We start from the raw sequence: 17009 nt of genomic DNA, 5'->3' as shown, positions 1-17009 counted from the left end.
TGGTCTTCCATCCCTCTGAGTTACCCAGGGTTATGCCCAGTGTCACCAACAGGAACATTGCTCCAAAGGTGACCTGTATCTGAAGGATGTTGCTCTGACTTTGAGAAAAGATTAAATCAATTCAGTAGCATATTTAGTGTAAGTGAGGGGGGCACCAGCTCTGAGTACCAACTTAGAGGAGTACTAGAATGATGCCTCTTTCCCCAGACTCTTTGCTACAGCCCTGCCCTCTCTGGCCATAGGAGCCAAACTGGAAAAGCTCCACACCAGCTGGCCATAGGAGCTGGGTGCAGAGGCATACTAGAAGCAGCAGTGGCTTTTCAGTCCCCAGGACAGGTAAAACTTTCCTATGGCTGGGCATTATGAGGTTGCTCCAGCTCAGCTTCCAGAATTGAGCAAAGCAGGCTTGCTCTACCTGTGCTCTGTACTCAACTCCTACAGCTGGGTGCTGTGGGGCTTCTCCAGCTGGGCTTCTACAACCCTTGTACAGGGTACAGGTTTCTCCAGATGTGACAAAGGAGCCCGGGCCACCAAAATTTATAGTTATACCTCTGAATACATTAACTTGCAATTTATACATGAGGTTCATGCGGTTGGTTTTTTTCAAAGGAATATAGGAATGGAAAAGAGGAGCCTATTAAGCCATTGAGTCCCAGAAGACGGGACTTGCTGGCAAACCAGCTGTGGCAGATTATTGTGTCGCACCTCTTGTCCACATACCTCCCCCTCTCCCCACATACAGTCTCTGGGACTGCTGCCCCTATTATGCTGCTCTGGACATCAAATTTATGCATAATCAAGATTTGCTGAAAAGAACTCTCACATGAGCTTTAAAGTGGCCTACAATTTGAGTTAGAGTGAAGGCAGGGCCTGTAGTGTTTCTGCTTCATTTACCAACCTTTTCGCTGACAGAAGCTGAAGTAGAATGAAAATAAAAGTATGTAATCCTGTAATTTAAGGTAGTATTACATTTCATCACAACAAGGAGGTGAAGTTAAGATTATGCAATTCACCCCATTCTTATTTGTACTTTATTAGAGCACATTCTCATATTGCAGTAGCGTTTCTAGCATAGGGCAAACAGAACAACTGCCCCAGGTACTGAACTGGGGTGGGGAGAGAGCGGGTAAAAAAACCCTGCCCGTGGTGGCAGCCACACAATTCCAATCACGATTGTGCAACAACCAGAAGCCATTGCTGAACCTGTGTCCTGGGTGCTTGGCCACATCCCTACACTACTGTCATATAGTATAATATTAAAGGTATTATTAAAAAAGACCAGGGCAATTGCTCAAGGCATTTCACTTTTATTTTCCTAGGAGAATTCTTAATAGCATGAAAACATCTCTGTTATTGCCTTAGATGTGTTTTCATAACTACTACTTTGTAGCTTTAGGGAAGTCTAGCAGCATGTCACAGTTATGAAGAAGAATAAACCATGGCAAGATGCTGCAGCAATCTGTAATAATAATTTAGTTCTTTCAGAGTTATTGGATGTATTTAGTAAATATATGTATATTAACCAACTCAGGACATTTTCTCTTACTAAATTGTATGATTCATCAACTACATTTTGATAACTATGTAATCTGAGATTATGCTGATCAGTGTTTGAGTTCATTTTTATAAAAGTAAATTCTTATTTTTTCAGTTTTTGAAGGGTCTGCAAAAGGAGCTTCCACTGAAAAGTATTTCTATCCACCTTTTTTCAGTTATCTGTAGGACTGTTTGATGTGGGATTCTTTTGGTTGTACAGCGTGTAAAACAAATAATAGTACTTCCAATTTGCTTACAAGCAATTTAAAGTAAATCCAGAGTTGCACAGCTATTTTAATATACTATTTGCCACTTACACTAAATAATTCCTTAAATTAGAGATAAAAAACTATACTTCAAAGGGTAGCTACTAAATAATATAAAAAGTCTATTTAATTCTTAATTCAATTTAATTGCACATCTTTTGTGCCTTGCTGAGCTATACTATTTACCAGAGAGATATTTAATAAACAAAGACCTCATTATTCAAATACCACATGCTGCGTCTATTGAAGTCAAAGAAACTAAACATGGATAAAGTTATAGATGTGTTTAGCTATTTGCATGAGGAGGTGTCAAGATGATAAGACCTGGATTTTCTTAACAATTTTCTTACATTAATTTTAACTCTTCTATTGATGTATATTATCGTTTCAAATACAGTATTGTCTATAATCAGTAACGATTATTGCATTTGTCTTTAGAACCATAGGGTACAAAAAACAGTACGTGAAAGTTCCACATGGCCATATGTGGGTGGAAGGTGATCACCATGGACACAGCTTTGACAGTAATTTTTTTGGCCCGGTAAGTCCCATTTTCCACTCTTATGTTTGTAATCAAAAAGCTAATTTTATTTAATGGATTACTCAGATTACAAGGCAGGTATTAATTCAGTGTGATAGTATACTCATGATTTTAAAGAAAATAATTGCAACAAAAAATGTTTATTTTGATCAAGATTGAGAGCCCAATCTTGGTCTGTGTACATGGCATGAAGAGAATAAAAATCACTTTTAACTACATGGAGAAGAGTAAGGGAGGGCTGTATAAGAGGCGTGGCCAGAGCACTATGTGTTCCAAGGTTTTCTTGGCTGATGGATTGCTCTTAGGATCTGTTGCCAACTGATGTAAATTAGTAGTTATGTCTTCCTTTAGAGCTGATGCTGGGATAGAGAATCAGTGAACTCAAACAGTAAAATTAATATGTTGTGGAACATATGAAGTAACAGACACTTTACATCTGTCTAGTTGGTTCTTAGTGTAAGAACGATATCTCATTAGAGATCAAGCATACCCATTTTTCATTATTTCCAAAAATATCAGAAAACTGTTTTTGGTCTGGTAAAAACATATATTCTCGCTCAATACAAAGACAGAGGATACTCTTCAGGGTTCAAAATTTGGATTTTTATTGTTGTTGCTTACCTGAAACATGCAGGAATTTAATTTCATAGTCTCAGCATTCTGCAATGGAAATATTATTTTTTATTATATTATAAAAGCAGATGTATTGACATCTTTACTTCAGAGATAATGTTGTCAGCAGAAGTTAGTTAGGACTCCCCTATTCTTGCTCAAGTTTGGTAACACCTTAGTACAGCCATAACCCTGCTGACTTTAACAATGGAGTGAAGGCTACTTGTTATAATTCAAGGTAGCAAAGTTTCGTCCCAAATAACGTACAACAAATAACGTGATCTCAAGAGGAAATCTAAAAGGTATTAAAGTCTCAAGGCTATCTTCCCCCTCACCATCACCTATTTGGACCCTTTTAATGCTGTTGCTCTAATCTGCTTGTCTTTGTAGTTTATTTCACTGTCTGTTTCAAAGGCTGTTCCACTTGCTGTTTCCCCCCCCCCCCATATACTGTCCTTTAATTTTTGCAGCTTGTTGACATCGTTTTAGAGTTCCTGTTTTCTCTGTACCACAGACTTTTTCTTCTTTAGACTCTCTGTATTTCCTCTTCATTCTTATGTTCTTGCTAGGCTGTCTTTATACTCGGCTTCTGTCTCAAGGCGCACATAAAACAGATCTTACCATTTTGTTCTTTCTTCTTGTATTTTGTCAGTGAAGCCTCACCAATTTAAAAACTAGTCTAGAACATTCAGGTCTTGTTGAAACCAGTTTTTTTTAAAACTCATATGCTGTGTCCAGATGAGTGGTAACAAGGAGCCAGTGCCACACCTTGTGCGGCTGCTACTTGGTTCCAGGGGAACGCCCATGCCATGCACACTCTGGCACATGGCAGGTTACCCCGTGGTTGGGTCAGGTAGGGAGGCTGAGGCTAGCAACTGTGCTGGCCCCAGCAGCTTTACCTGGGGTTCTTGGGACCCTTGGGGAACTACAGCTGCAGGGAGCCTGGCTAGCAGGTAGAGCGTGGCTCCAGCTGGCCAGGCTCCAGTTTTGGATGGCATGCGCTGCTGCCACCTGCACCTCTCCCACTTTTTTTTGGCCTCATCTACTTGAGGATCTTCTCTTGTTCTTGTTTTCTTAGCTAATGGAAGTTAAGACTACAACTCCAGTAATAGTGAAGAGTGTTACTATGACAGCTTTTGTCAATACAGATTTCTAGTATTTCATATGTGTATAAAATCTTTTAAAAGATTTCTTTTCATGAGTCATTTTGAATAAGTATAGCATGCGAATAGATATTTTTATCTCAGAGTTAAGAATGGCAGCAGTTGGAATTATATATGGAAGGGTGACAAATATACTTTCCAGAGAAGAAATTACCTATGAGGAGAGACTAAAAATCATAAATATAGAAAAAATGAAAAAGAGATTTAAGTGGCTACTTCCATCTCCTTTTGACTGGTATTACACCAGCATATTATGTTTAGCCTGTAGAGACAGATGTACACTTCTCTGCCTGACACATTTTATGAAGAGGTAGGATACTGAATATATTAAAAATGTACTTTTGAAGCCAGTCAGTGAGTGTTTCCTTCATTAAGATACCTTTTCTCTCATAAGGCTATAACAGACAGTTGGAATGAATAGATAGCACACTGGCAAGAAAGGAACTTAGTGTCCTGCTTTTGCTATAATAGAGGGTACCCAGGAGATTAGGGTGAATGTTTTCTGTGTCGTAATTCTAATTTGGAGTAACCAGAATGTTTTTCTGGATCAGAAAGACATAGTCAAATATTATTTCTTTAAGGTAGATTACATTTTAGGCCTACAACCTATCAATGTTAATACTGTTCCATTAATTACAATATAAAAGCATGCATGGTGGAGATGTATGCAGTAATATTTTGTAGTTGAGCATAATGAGTTATATGGGGCATAAATGGAAATTATGGGAAAAGAGATTGAGAACAGATGTTAGAATATTTTTTTCACTTGGAGAATAATGTGTAATGGCCTAATAGACTAAGTTGATAAAGCAAAAAACCAGGGGATCATTCAAGTTATAATTGAATGCATCTTTTAAAGGATATGAAGCCCTGCAATATGAAAAATCAGATAATCCTTTGACGGATCAGATAATCCTTACTTGGTGCCTGAAACATTTTATCCATCACAGGACCAAAACCAGAATCTCAAAGCACAGAGAAACATTTCCCCAAGTATATAAATAAAATTTTTTTTTTCAAATGAACTGCCCCTCAAAATGGTTTTATAATTTCTTTCTGCCTAGCAGGCTTTTTGAATTAAATTAATATTTTAATTGAAGCTAGAAAAGCAACACTGCATCTGTTAACTGCGCTGAATTGGAAACATCAATACAGTATAGCTAGCCAACTACAGATTTAAATGTTAATTAACTTTCCTGTATGTTGGATTAAATTAAGTAGTACAGTTTTATTGTATTTTGTCATTTTAAGAACTGCTTTCTACAACACAGAGGTAAGTGTACTGTAATGTTGTTACTTTGATATTGCCTGGTTTAATCTAAGTTTGCAAGTAAGTCATATTTGCCATTTCCAAAGGCTAAACACAACCATTCTGAATACCAGCCAATAACCATAGAAAGAACAGTCATCTTTACCTTCTTTTATTTTTATTCGAGAAAAGAGAAAAAATTGTACATGCAGTGATTTTTAGTTCAATTAGCTGGACTGGAATAGTGATTTCCTTATTAAGAAAGAGTATATTAAGAAACATTTCTCTTAAATACATATGGTAATCACTATATTCCTTGGAAACCCATACATGTTATAATCAATCTTTTTGAATAAAATGAAAAAATGATGAATGATTAACCAGTTAATCATGTCTTAAATTGTTACCTGGCCACACACTTATGCAACAAATAGCATGATAAAACAAAGTATAAGCCACAAAGTTATTATGCAAAATATGTGTAATTTTGTGGTTGGTTCCAGTTACACCGTTAATTAAACATGTGGCCAGGCTGTTTGTGGCTCCCATTCTCCAGATTTCATAGGAGCCCATGACCCCAGTGTACTCCCATGGGTGAGAGTGCCAATCCACTGATTGCCCCTCATGGTCTTGGAGGCCCGTCGGAGTCAAAGGCCCCAGGCTGGGAGCCAAGATCAGCTGTTCCCACCTGCAAGGGTGCAGATCAGGGATTCCCCCTTTGGGATGCAGCTGAAGTCAAGGGCTCCACTGTGCCTCTAGAGTTGGGAGTGCTGTCAGCTGATCCAGGCTCCCAACCAATGAGACACACCATATGCTTCTGTAGCTGATCTGGGCTCCCATCTGGGGGAACACATGGTGCACCCTAGTGCCTGGAAGCCTGAATCAGCTGACAGCTCCTAGCGTCAGGGGCTTATGGAAAATCCACAATAGAGAGGCCTGACAAAGGATGTCTTGCATTTGAAAGCTTGTCTAATGTTTACCCAACTACATAGTTAGTCCAATAAAGGATATCACCTTAAGAAATCTTTGCTTCCCACAGAATTTCTGGACCATTATAGCTACAACATCATTCTTGAACTACCCAAAAGAGCAAAGAGAAAACAGGAGAGATCAAGAAAGTAGACAATAGGTATACAATAAACAGAAATGAAACCTGGCAGGATCAGAGAAGATAAATTCATGCTTTATAATAACGGAAATATTCTGGCCAGAAGTTTTAAGACTGTAAGATTGGTAACCTTGGGAATGTCTTGACCTCTTCCAGAGAAGATACAAACAAACCAGGGACAATTGAAGGAAATAATTTGTTGTTGTTGCTTAGATCTTACCAATAACAGGCCCAGTGCTTGCTGTAAGTGTAAATGTGTTTGATTTTGGTGTTCCCATATATAGCAGCTTTCACTGGAAGAACTCCAAAGCAATTTTAAAGCTATAAACTGGTGTAAAAATCACTTTATCACCCCTGAAATGCAGCTATTTGTAAGGGGAAAGGTGATGACATTTTAGCAACAGAGCGCAAGACTTCACACTAGTGAAGAGCATAGCGTTCCGATGAAATCACAAAGGGAATATATTCAGGCAGAGTATAAATTGTTCAAATGGAGTTCTGCCCAAACATTTTGAAGTTCCTAGTATGCAAAGAGGAACATAAAGAATTGGGTCATTAGCTTCTCCATACTGGAGCTAGCCCTAAAGAGAGGAGTAAGACACACATTAAAAATGGGTCATACAGCATTTGTACTACTACTTCTAGGCTTGTGCTGATTTATCCTAGTCTTCATTTAAAACACTGCCTACCAAAGATAATTGAGTTCAGCTACATGGAGGTGTGGTGGTAGAATGGGTAGTAGGTATGTCTGTGCTAACTAAATCTAACTAGCATAGACAACAATAATTTAATCCTGGTTAGCAACCATGATGGGGACTTTAGACATCTTTGTTGCTAATCTATGCTGAGGGTCATGCCAGCATCTCTTTAGTATTACCGTTATGGCCCAGAGACAGAAGTTACACATAAACTGGTTTAAATGATCACAAACTGGTTTAAAGCTGTAACAAAACAGAAGTTTAGTGCACGTAAACCAGTTTCAAAGTGGCTGAAACTGGTTTAAGATCAACTTGGTTGAATAAAGTATCAGACTTAATTGATAATATTAAACCAGTTCATGAAATTTCTGTCCTAGACCCCTTCCTGGTTTAAGTTAAATCACATTCCTCCCACATTCCAGCATGCTTTTCAGCTCTGGGCTGTGCTGTGTTGTCTGCTCTAGAGAGCAGGGCTGGCTCCACCCCTCTGTTCCCTAGCTGGGGCAGTGAGGGCTGGTTTACTACCCCACCCCACCAGCAAACCCCAGCTGGGATCTTCAGCCAAGGAGGGGAGTTAAACACACTGTCCCTCAAGTATAGAGGTTCCCTGCCCTGCTAAAACTTAGTGCAGGCTATGACTGTGACCTACAAATCCCAGAGGTACCCAGAAGCAGGAAGAGGAAGTGATGAGCAACCCTGCAGAGTCCTGCTGTTCTGATAGTGGACTGCAAATCCCAGAGACCTCGGGGGGCAGCAGGAAGAGTAAGCAAACACACAGTCCAGGCTGTGTTTATAACTCTTCAGTCTATAGTTTTTCAGAGAAATAACTATTCTTGTTCAAGTTTTTATGAATTCAGTGCCACTATCTTCCCTCCCCCCACCCAGGCAGAGCACAGACTGGGGCCTGGCCATGCCTCCTCTGCTCCAGCAGGGCTTGCTTTCTTCCCTCCCCTTTGGCAGTGGTTGGCAGGCATGCTTCAGCACCTCCTGGCTTTTTACTTGAGCCACTAAGGCATGTGGCTGCATTTCCTGAATCAAAAGATAGTCTGTTCATTTGCTTATCAGTTTAATCCCGTAGCTTAGACTAACCTGCAAAGACTGAATCAATTCAGCCTCAGGGTTTTTGACTGTCTGTACTTAACCATGGACACCAGGTGAAGCAGGGATGGGCAATTATTTCAGGTGGAGGGCCACTTACTGAGTTTTGGCAAGCCATTGAGGGCCGGATGACAGGCAGCCAGGGGCAGATAAATATTAATTTTCTAAATTTGAGGGGGGGCCCTGCAGACCAGATAGAATGGCCTGGCAGGCCGCATCTGGCCCGCTGGCTGGATTTTGCTCATCCCTGAGGTAAACCTAATGTAGCATGCCAATGCATCCTAAAACATACCCACATTTTGCTGTGGAGATCATCATTGGGAGAGGTGTGCTTCCTGTAGAATATAGTAAGTAACATTTCTAGGCAGTCTTTGATGTACAACATAAGAAATGACATTATCTTAAAAGCAAAATGTATATGATTAATATAAAGCCAGTGACATTCCTCATTTTATATATATCTGGCTTTTGGTAAAGATGTGCAGGCAAAATTATTTAAAGTCAGAAAAAGGATTTCTTTTGTGTGGATGACCCATGCTAAATAACAGAGACCTGCATGCATCACCTGAACTTGTTGTAAAAGACTGCAGTGGATAAAATTTACAGTACATTAAATATTATAACGAAAGATAAATAGACCTGGGAAGATAAATATGCTTTTCCACATTCAGAAAATATTGTAAGTGAGATTCTGTGGGAGATAGTATCTTATCTATTAAGAATGACAGGGCACCTTAGGAGTTGCTAAAGGGGAGCCCTTGATAATAAGGTTCCATGGCTTTGCTGTCCAATAAAATTATCATGACTACCTAAACTAGAATAGAGTATAATTCTCTAATTTTGTTTGCAAAGTAAAATATTCCATTTAATTCTAGTTTATATTAATATATAAAAAGTAAAATTGCAAACAACATAGCTATCAGCAGCCTAGATAGAAATTTCTATCTATATCTGTCAGAAACATTGTATACATTGTAATTAGAAAGCTTTTTTCAGCTTTGGTTAAATATAAATATTAAATATAACGAATATTTTTCAATAATATGCCAAAAAGAACTGTTTAAGTAAAAGAATAATTGATCAAAACTCTCAGGTTTCAACATTTCATCACATTAGAATACTCATGAGGAATCGAACAGTAGCTGAGAGGGTTTTTTTAATGTTATAAATAGGGCTGTCAAACGATTACAAAATTTGATTGCAATTAGTTGCACAATTAGAAAAATTAGTCGTAATTAATCACCATTTTAATCGCATAGTTAAAACCTCAAAATTATGCACAGAAAAACTCAGTTATGCAAAATTATGCAGGTACACTATATGGGTTGGATGTGGCGGGTATTTGAAGATGTGGGGTGTTGTGTAGTGGGGTTTGGAGCATGGAGAGGCAGTACGTGGGGTACTGTGGGTCAGGAGTGATGGGAAACAGCAGGGCTGGGGAGGCTGTGGCTTGGAGTGAGGGGCACACACACACACAAACAGACACACACAGATAGACAGAAACACATACACACAGACATTGCTCTGTAGGTAAGTCTGGGGGGGTTGGGGCATAAGGGAGGGATGGGGTGCCAGTTGAGGTCCCCACAGTGAGGGAGAAAGTGGGGAAGATGCACATGCCCCTTGGATTTGTGCACTGGGCAGAGCTGAGCTGCTGCTGTGTGCTAGGTTCTGAGCCCCACTGCCATTGCCCTGGGAACCACATAATGCCATACTGTGCCTCCTGCCTCTGGGTGGGCAGGGGATGCAGTGCAACCAGCACACAGCTCCTGGGGCAAAGGCAACAGGGCACAGTGCCCCAGCCTGCAGCGGGTAGCCCACCCTTGCCCAACATACAAATCCAGGGGGCACCTGCCCCCCATGCCTCCCCTGGAGTGCCCGCAGCAGCAGAGGCCCCCTCATGCCCCTGGATAAGCCGCTTGAAGCTCAAGACCTGCCCCTGGACCCCATTTACCCCAGCCTCTGCCCCTGCCTCTGCACCACTCCCTCCCTCACCATGAGGGCCTAAATCTGCACCCCACTTCTGTTCCCTTCCCCTTCCCCTTCATAGACTTGCCTGTGGGCACTGCTCTATGCCACCAGGCTACATTCCTGGCTGCCTGCAGGCTGTGGCTGCACGTCTGTCTCTCCACACCTCTCCCCCTTGCTGTAGCTGCCTGGAGCCTCCACCTGGGTTGCCCTGTGGTCCTCTGCACTGCCACCGCTGCCCCACAGGGTGGGCTGGAGGTGGCAGTGACAGCAGCAGAGCAGAGCCTAGATGCAGGCTCCAAAACCACGTGCACAATTAATGCATTAAAAAAAATGTGAACAATGATTAACACCTTTATTGCACAATTGACAGCCCTAGTTATAATTCCTAAAAGTTTTACATATTTAAGTTAATTATACCTAAAATTTTACTGGAGATCTTTTTTGTTGTTCATCATTTTATTAGTTAGACATGTCAATCATCCCATTCAGGGAGCAGGAACCACGTGATTATCCACATAATTAAAAACATATTAATCAAAACTGTTTGGCAAATATTTTGAATAACAAATACATTAAAAAAGGATGATTGTCCAGCCAAAATAAAAAGATGTGTGAGTGAGTGATGTCACAAGGAAGCTTGGGGACAGATTCAAGTTGAGTTGGTAGATCCCACAACTTACATATCACAATGGCTAAAACGTAGACATTGTGTAAGAGTATGATCTGGATTGACAAGGTTAAGTACCTATACAATGCCTAGATGCTTATACAATAAGTTGGAAGACTTAGGTCATGTCTGTGCTCTCTTAGTAGAAACCATGAGCGCACAGATGTTCAAGATTTTTCTTCTAGAGCCAAAATGGCTGCTCTTGAAATAAAAACAACCCTGGTTGATTCTGGGTTAAGTTGTTTCTGATAGATCAAATGTCTGTACACTTTCTGTTCTGAGGAGAGGTTCAGCACAATCCTCCAGCATTCCAGGGAGCACCTTCTTCTCCCCCAAGGGGGGGTTATGTTTCTCAGGCTGGTGTATGTATATTTAGAATAAAATTTAGAAAGCGTTTAATTTATTAAGTCATTTTCCAGAATCTATACCATTCTGTTCTCTATGGCACCTCAGAAAAATCCCATTTAAACAGCAGATAGTCATAGGGGAATTGTTGCTGATTTTCTGTGACTTAATAGATCAATGCATGTGTTCTTAGCAAGATACGGTAGGTCTTCATTTCAAAACTTATTGAAATTATGGGCTTTCTTCCCTTTCAAGAAGGATAGCTAAAGATCTCAGATTTGGTGACTGAAGAACTATAATGAATTATTTTCCACTCAGTTTCATTTTTAGACAGGAAAGATGTTGCTACAGTATTGATAGTAATGCTGGCTTCTCTATCCCAGAACAGATATTGAAACCATTGGGTGCCTATACATGTGCAGCGAGGCTGCTCTGATGCACTGTAATTACAGCGCATCACAGCAGACTTGATTAATCGAGTCTGCTGGAGTGCGGTAATTACCACACTTCAGCAGACTCCAGCATCTTGTCCATCAGTGTCCCTGCACTGAAAAATGTCAATGGGGGCACTTTAAAGCTTATTTGACAAGCTTTAGTTAAAGCAGCCCCACCACCTTTTTTCAGCACAGGGATGCTGGTACACACGATGTTCTGGGCACTTTAATTAGAGTGGCTCTTGGAGCCACTGTAATTAAAACATCCTCCCCACTCCCAGAGCACGTGTATAAATGCCCATTATGTCAAAGAGCCTAGTTTTAAATCACTAGGAGTCATGACACAGTTTTAGAAATGTATATTTATGTATAGTTAGCAGGCTAAAAGTATGAAATAAATCATGCACTATTAATGTAGAAATAACAATATCAGTAGTTTTATAAGTTGTTCCCTTTAAAAGAATGAGATAAATATCCAAAAATATATAAAACTGGCTTTATTTTGAGAGTGAGTTGGTAACGATATGAACCATTTAATTGTTTAAAATTACTCTTATAATTCCATTTCCTTTATTTTTTGTGAAAGAGAATATGCTGCTAATGGCCTTGTTAAGTTGCTTAATGGCTTTTTATTTAAATGTTCTATAGCGGTAGAATTCAAATGTTTCTTTCAGCTTGACAGACTCCACTTGGAGAAATTCCTGTAGATTGAAGTTGTTGGAAATACTTCTTTACCTTACATAGTTGTTGCAAGAATAAATACAGTTACATAAGTTATATGCAAATAGTAATACTCCTTAGAAAGACAAAACAGAAATCTCTGCTTGACCACATTCAACTGTTTCCATACAAATACATAACAATAAATAATGAATATTCCTCTAGGGCTCCCTCTACATGTTGCATGTATTACACAATTACCTGGTTACCTGTGCAAGTAATTTAGACTGGCTACATGTGAAAATTAACTATCGCACCTTCAAAATGTCCAACCAACTTTAAATTTAGAGCTGGAAAATGGGTAATAACTTGATAGCTGGTTTCTATCCAGCTTCAATTTGTATGTATAGCAGGTCTATGCCCCTGCATTTGGGAGCCCCATCAGCTGATGGGGTTCCTATTCACTGGAATGTATCATGCGCTGCTGCAGCTGTGGGTCCTATAAGCAGATGGGGCTTTCACCCATGGCAGTGCTCTCACAAGCTACTATGGCTGGGAGTTCCATCAGCTAATGGGCCTCCTAGTTATGGCAGCTTGATATCCTGGACTCCCTCTGCACTGGCAATAAGGCATGATAGGATCTGATGCTGGATCTCACAATCACGCTGCCTGCCATGCACAAGCAGCATGGTAGGAGGGGTGATTTGTTTGCATCTCCCATCCGATTGTATCATGTCTTTACTTGAACATCTGGAGGGGCTCTATGTCATACAAAGATACAGTTTTAAAAATTATTTAAGATTATTGGGCTCTAATGCAGTTTCATAAATACATTGCCCATTGTGACATCTTATAGAGCAGGGGCGGGCAAAGTCCAACCCATGGTGGACTCAGTTTCCCAGCAGCCCCTGTCCACATTGCCACAGTCTTATTTTTTCCATGGAGACCTCAGCAGGGTAGGGCTGTGACAGCAAGGGCCCAGGATTTCCATGGAAACCAGTCCCAGCAGTGCTGGCAGGGCGTGTGGCAGGGTGGAGAGCTGTTCTGGGACAGGATCTTGTGGCAGTGACTGCGTGGTCTGAATCGGGACAGAACTGCAATCCACTGCTCACACGCTCTGGGCAGGGGGATGCAGGCAATGGATTGCAGATCTGCTGGCTCTGGGCCACGCTGTCACTGATGAAAGATCCCAGCCCTGGCCCTGAAGCAGCTCCCTGCCCAGCCTCATGCCCTTCCAGTCTTCCTTGGCAAGTCAGAAAATCTTGGGTAAGCATGCAGTCATAATACTTGATTCAAAATCAGGCTGAGACGTAAGGAAAAGCAAGGAGCCCTAGAATCCAAGTTTGGATATGGTGCTTGTGCACAGAATGACAGGTTTCATTAGAGGAAATAATGCTAAATACCAAAGCAGGGAATAATTTTATCTTCTTTTTTGCTGGTCTTTTTGAAATTTGATGCCATTTAAGTAACATTTTTATAGTTATTTTTGTTAATCCACTTTGAGAGTGCTGGGTACTGAAAAATTATACTATCAGACAATGGAATTTAAATTGGCCTGCAGTAACTAATTTGCCATTTTTTAGCAATGGATCAGTACCATAATTTCCTTTTTCACACCAAGGGACCACTGTGAAATTCTTTATGCTTGTCTGAATCTTAAATTCATAAAGGAATACTATATTTCATTGGAAAACTGACAATACAGACTTTCCCATAGTATAGATTTTGCTTGTATTGTGCGTCACATCTAAATAGGTGTGTACAGGCAGTCCTTGACTTATGACTGTTCGAGTAATGACAAACGTCACTTATCACCTTTGTAAATTGTGACACTGTTTTGAGGTTCTGACAGGGTTTTGCCTTTACAACATTGGACACAGGTGCTTCCAGCTGGTAAGTCTATTGTGATGGGGCATGGTGGAGCAGATCAGTGGCCTCGCAGCAGGGATTGGGGCTGGGGCTGGGACAGGGACTGTGCAGCAGGCAGGAGGAGCATGGGGAGAGGGTAGCATAGCTCCCACTACTGTGCACTGCCAGCCTGGAAGGGCATGGTGGGTGTTGTACCCCTGGATCTGTCTGGGGCGGGCAGGGCTGGGGTTATACTGGGCTCTGCTCTGGGCCAGTGGTGAAAGGTGCTGGAAGTGGGGGGGCTATACCCTTCTGCTGCTTGCCTAACCGGGGTAGGGTAGAGCCACTTTGCTGACTCTGGGCAAGTGGTGTGCGGTGGCCAGAGCTGCCCTGGCCTCTCCGCACCTCCTTACTCCACCCTGCCCCAACTGAGTGAGCAGCTACAGGGCATTGGGGAAGGGGTCATATGCCCCAGGATCTGCACGGAGCAAGCAGGGCTGGGGCTGCACCAGGCTGTGCTCCAGGTGTGCAGTGAGGGCTATGGGAAATTTTAGGGTGGTTGCAGCCCCTTATACCCCCCTGTGGCCCGCCCCACCCTGATCCAGGGGCACACTCCCCCCTCCTCTCATGCCATGCTGCTCACCCAGCCAGGGCACGGCAGGCGAGGTGAAGCCATGGCTCATCCAGGAGGCATGGGGTGGTCAGGGTGGTTCCGGACGCCACTTGTCTGTAGGCAACGCGGCAGCTTCAACCTGTCCCAGTTGGGTGAGTGGCAGGAGGGCATAGCCCCCACTCCCAACACCATCCATCACTCACCCAGAGCACTGCCCGATGCAGCCCGGTCCCACCCTCCCCATGCAGATCTGGGGGCATACGCCCCTCCATGCTCTCCTGGACTGACGGCAAGAGACACTGGATGAGCCGCCAGGAAATCAGCTCCCAGACCGGTGGCCTACGGTGGTGGGAGACACCCACCCCCTCCTCATGCCCCATGACTCCAGCTGGGCAGCCCTTGCCCCAGCCCCTGTCCTAGCCCCCACCCCAATCCCTCCCTCACTGCAGGGGCTTTGATCTGTCCCTGCAACAAAACAGACTTATCAGGTGGAAGCAGCTGTTTTGAGCATGGTAAAGGAACCAATTCCACATTTATAATATTGTTCCTATGAGAAAATTAGTTCTGAGTTACAACGCTTTGACTTAAGATGTGGTTTTCAGGAACCAATTGCGTTATAAGTCTGAGGACTGCCTGTACCTTCTTTCCTTCCTGTTGAAGGTCATATGCAACCCCTGTGAAAAATCTGGTATTATTTAAGTGAAGTACTCAATGTATGTTTGTTTGGGTTTTCTTTTGTTTTTATCTTTTATCAAATCAGCTTCTGAACACAAAGGAGGGAATCAGGCCTGGTATGAACAGCTCTCTACCAGCCATGGCATTTTACCCTATATAACTTTGATAACTGCTGATAGAAAATATTTATTTCTATATTTGGCAAATTGCAATGGTTTCAAACATAAAACCATATCACTTCAATTACAGGTTTGCTTCCTTCTCTCAACAACTTAATTTAATGTGATTGTAGTGGTCATTATCTTGAAAATATTGGGGGCCTATACATGTGCTCTGTGGTGGTGGTGGTGGGGGGACATTTTAATTGGAGTGACTCTCGGGAGCTGCTCCTATTAAAACTCATGCAGCATCTCATGTATTCAGCATCCCACATCTCAAAATAATGGCAGGGGCACTTTAACTAAAGCTCCTGAATATAAAAGATGCTAAAGATACTAATTAATCAAGTCTGCTCCAACACATTCTCATCAGAACACTTCAGAGTATGTGTATAGGTTCCAATTGGTACTAAAACTGCATGTCAGCTCTGTAAAATAGGGATTTGCATTTAGAAGTGGTAATTAATTAATCCCAGTAGTCAGAGTATTTTTAGTAGTTTGTTTCTCATTGGATTTAAATGGCAGAGAAGAAAACTAAGATAGTACATAAATGACCTATTTTATGATTTCATATTGCTCAGCTTGCCACTGCTGGAACCTCTAGGAAGGATATGTTTTCTAGGGTCTAGCCCTGGACCGCTAATCAGAAGGGTAAAACTGATTCATGACTGATGATATATAATGGTCGATTGAAGTGGTGCACCTAAAGACATTGATTGCAATAATCCATTCAATAACATGAAAACATAATAGAAACAATCTGTTCTATTTATACATGGTAAAAATAAATTACCAAGTATTATCTTGAGTTGTTATTCCACTGTGTTTCTTAATAGCTAAGTAAATGGTCCCTGCAATCATCGCTTTAGAGCCATTGGATTAGTATGTGTTAAGTGGTACTTCTACAATATTGCATCTTGTTGGAGTTTATTAAACACTTTAGTCTATCGATGCCAGAATTATTCCTTATAGAATATAGTTCTGGATTGGAATGTAGGCAAGAGAGAAGACTGAAGAGGTGCAAGCTCCTCCAATATGGTTATTGGTCCTTATTAATATGATCTAGATTACTTTGTGGTTAAACCAGTTGAAAGTTTTGGTGCAGAACTAGAGAGAGAAACCTACCAACAGTTTTGCATTATGTCTAAGTAAATCCATATATTTATTGTTATAAAAATTAAAATGTCAGGCTACTGCACATACAATTTATATAGATTCAGCATGTGTGCATTTAGGTGCTAAATTAACAGAGTGCAGTATTTAGCAGATGTGACACTGGTATCCAACATAGATAGTTGGCTACATGCATGCTATTTGTAATGTAAACCAGGGGAAGCATAATATTAAAGCAAAGTATAATACACTGA

General features: G+C 41.3%; 1 protein-coding gene across 2 annotated transcripts in view; it reads left to right on the top strand.

Annotated features, from left to right (window-relative positions):
• Positions 1-17009, top strand: part of IMMP2L (inner mitochondrial membrane peptidase subunit 2) — an 875599-nt gene that overhangs the window by 709214 nt on the left and 149376 nt on the right. For both annotated transcript variants that reach the window (XM_019543389.1, XM_019543387.1), the window contains exon 5: positions 2241-2343. In XM_019543389.1, the coding sequence (XP_019398934.1) occupies positions 2241-2343 (103 nt within the window). The remainder of the gene's footprint in view (positions 1-2240; positions 2344-17009) is intronic.

This window comes from Crocodylus porosus, unplaced genomic scaffold (genome assembly GCF_001723895.1).
Source record: "Crocodylus porosus isolate Cpor-Errol unplaced genomic scaffold, CroPor_comp1, whole genome shotgun sequence".
Lineage (NCBI taxonomy): Eukaryota > Metazoa > Chordata > Crocodylia > Crocodylidae > Crocodylus > Crocodylus porosus.
The sequence above is the reverse complement of the archived record's forward strand: the minus strand, read 5'-3'. Positions and strand labels throughout refer to the sequence as shown.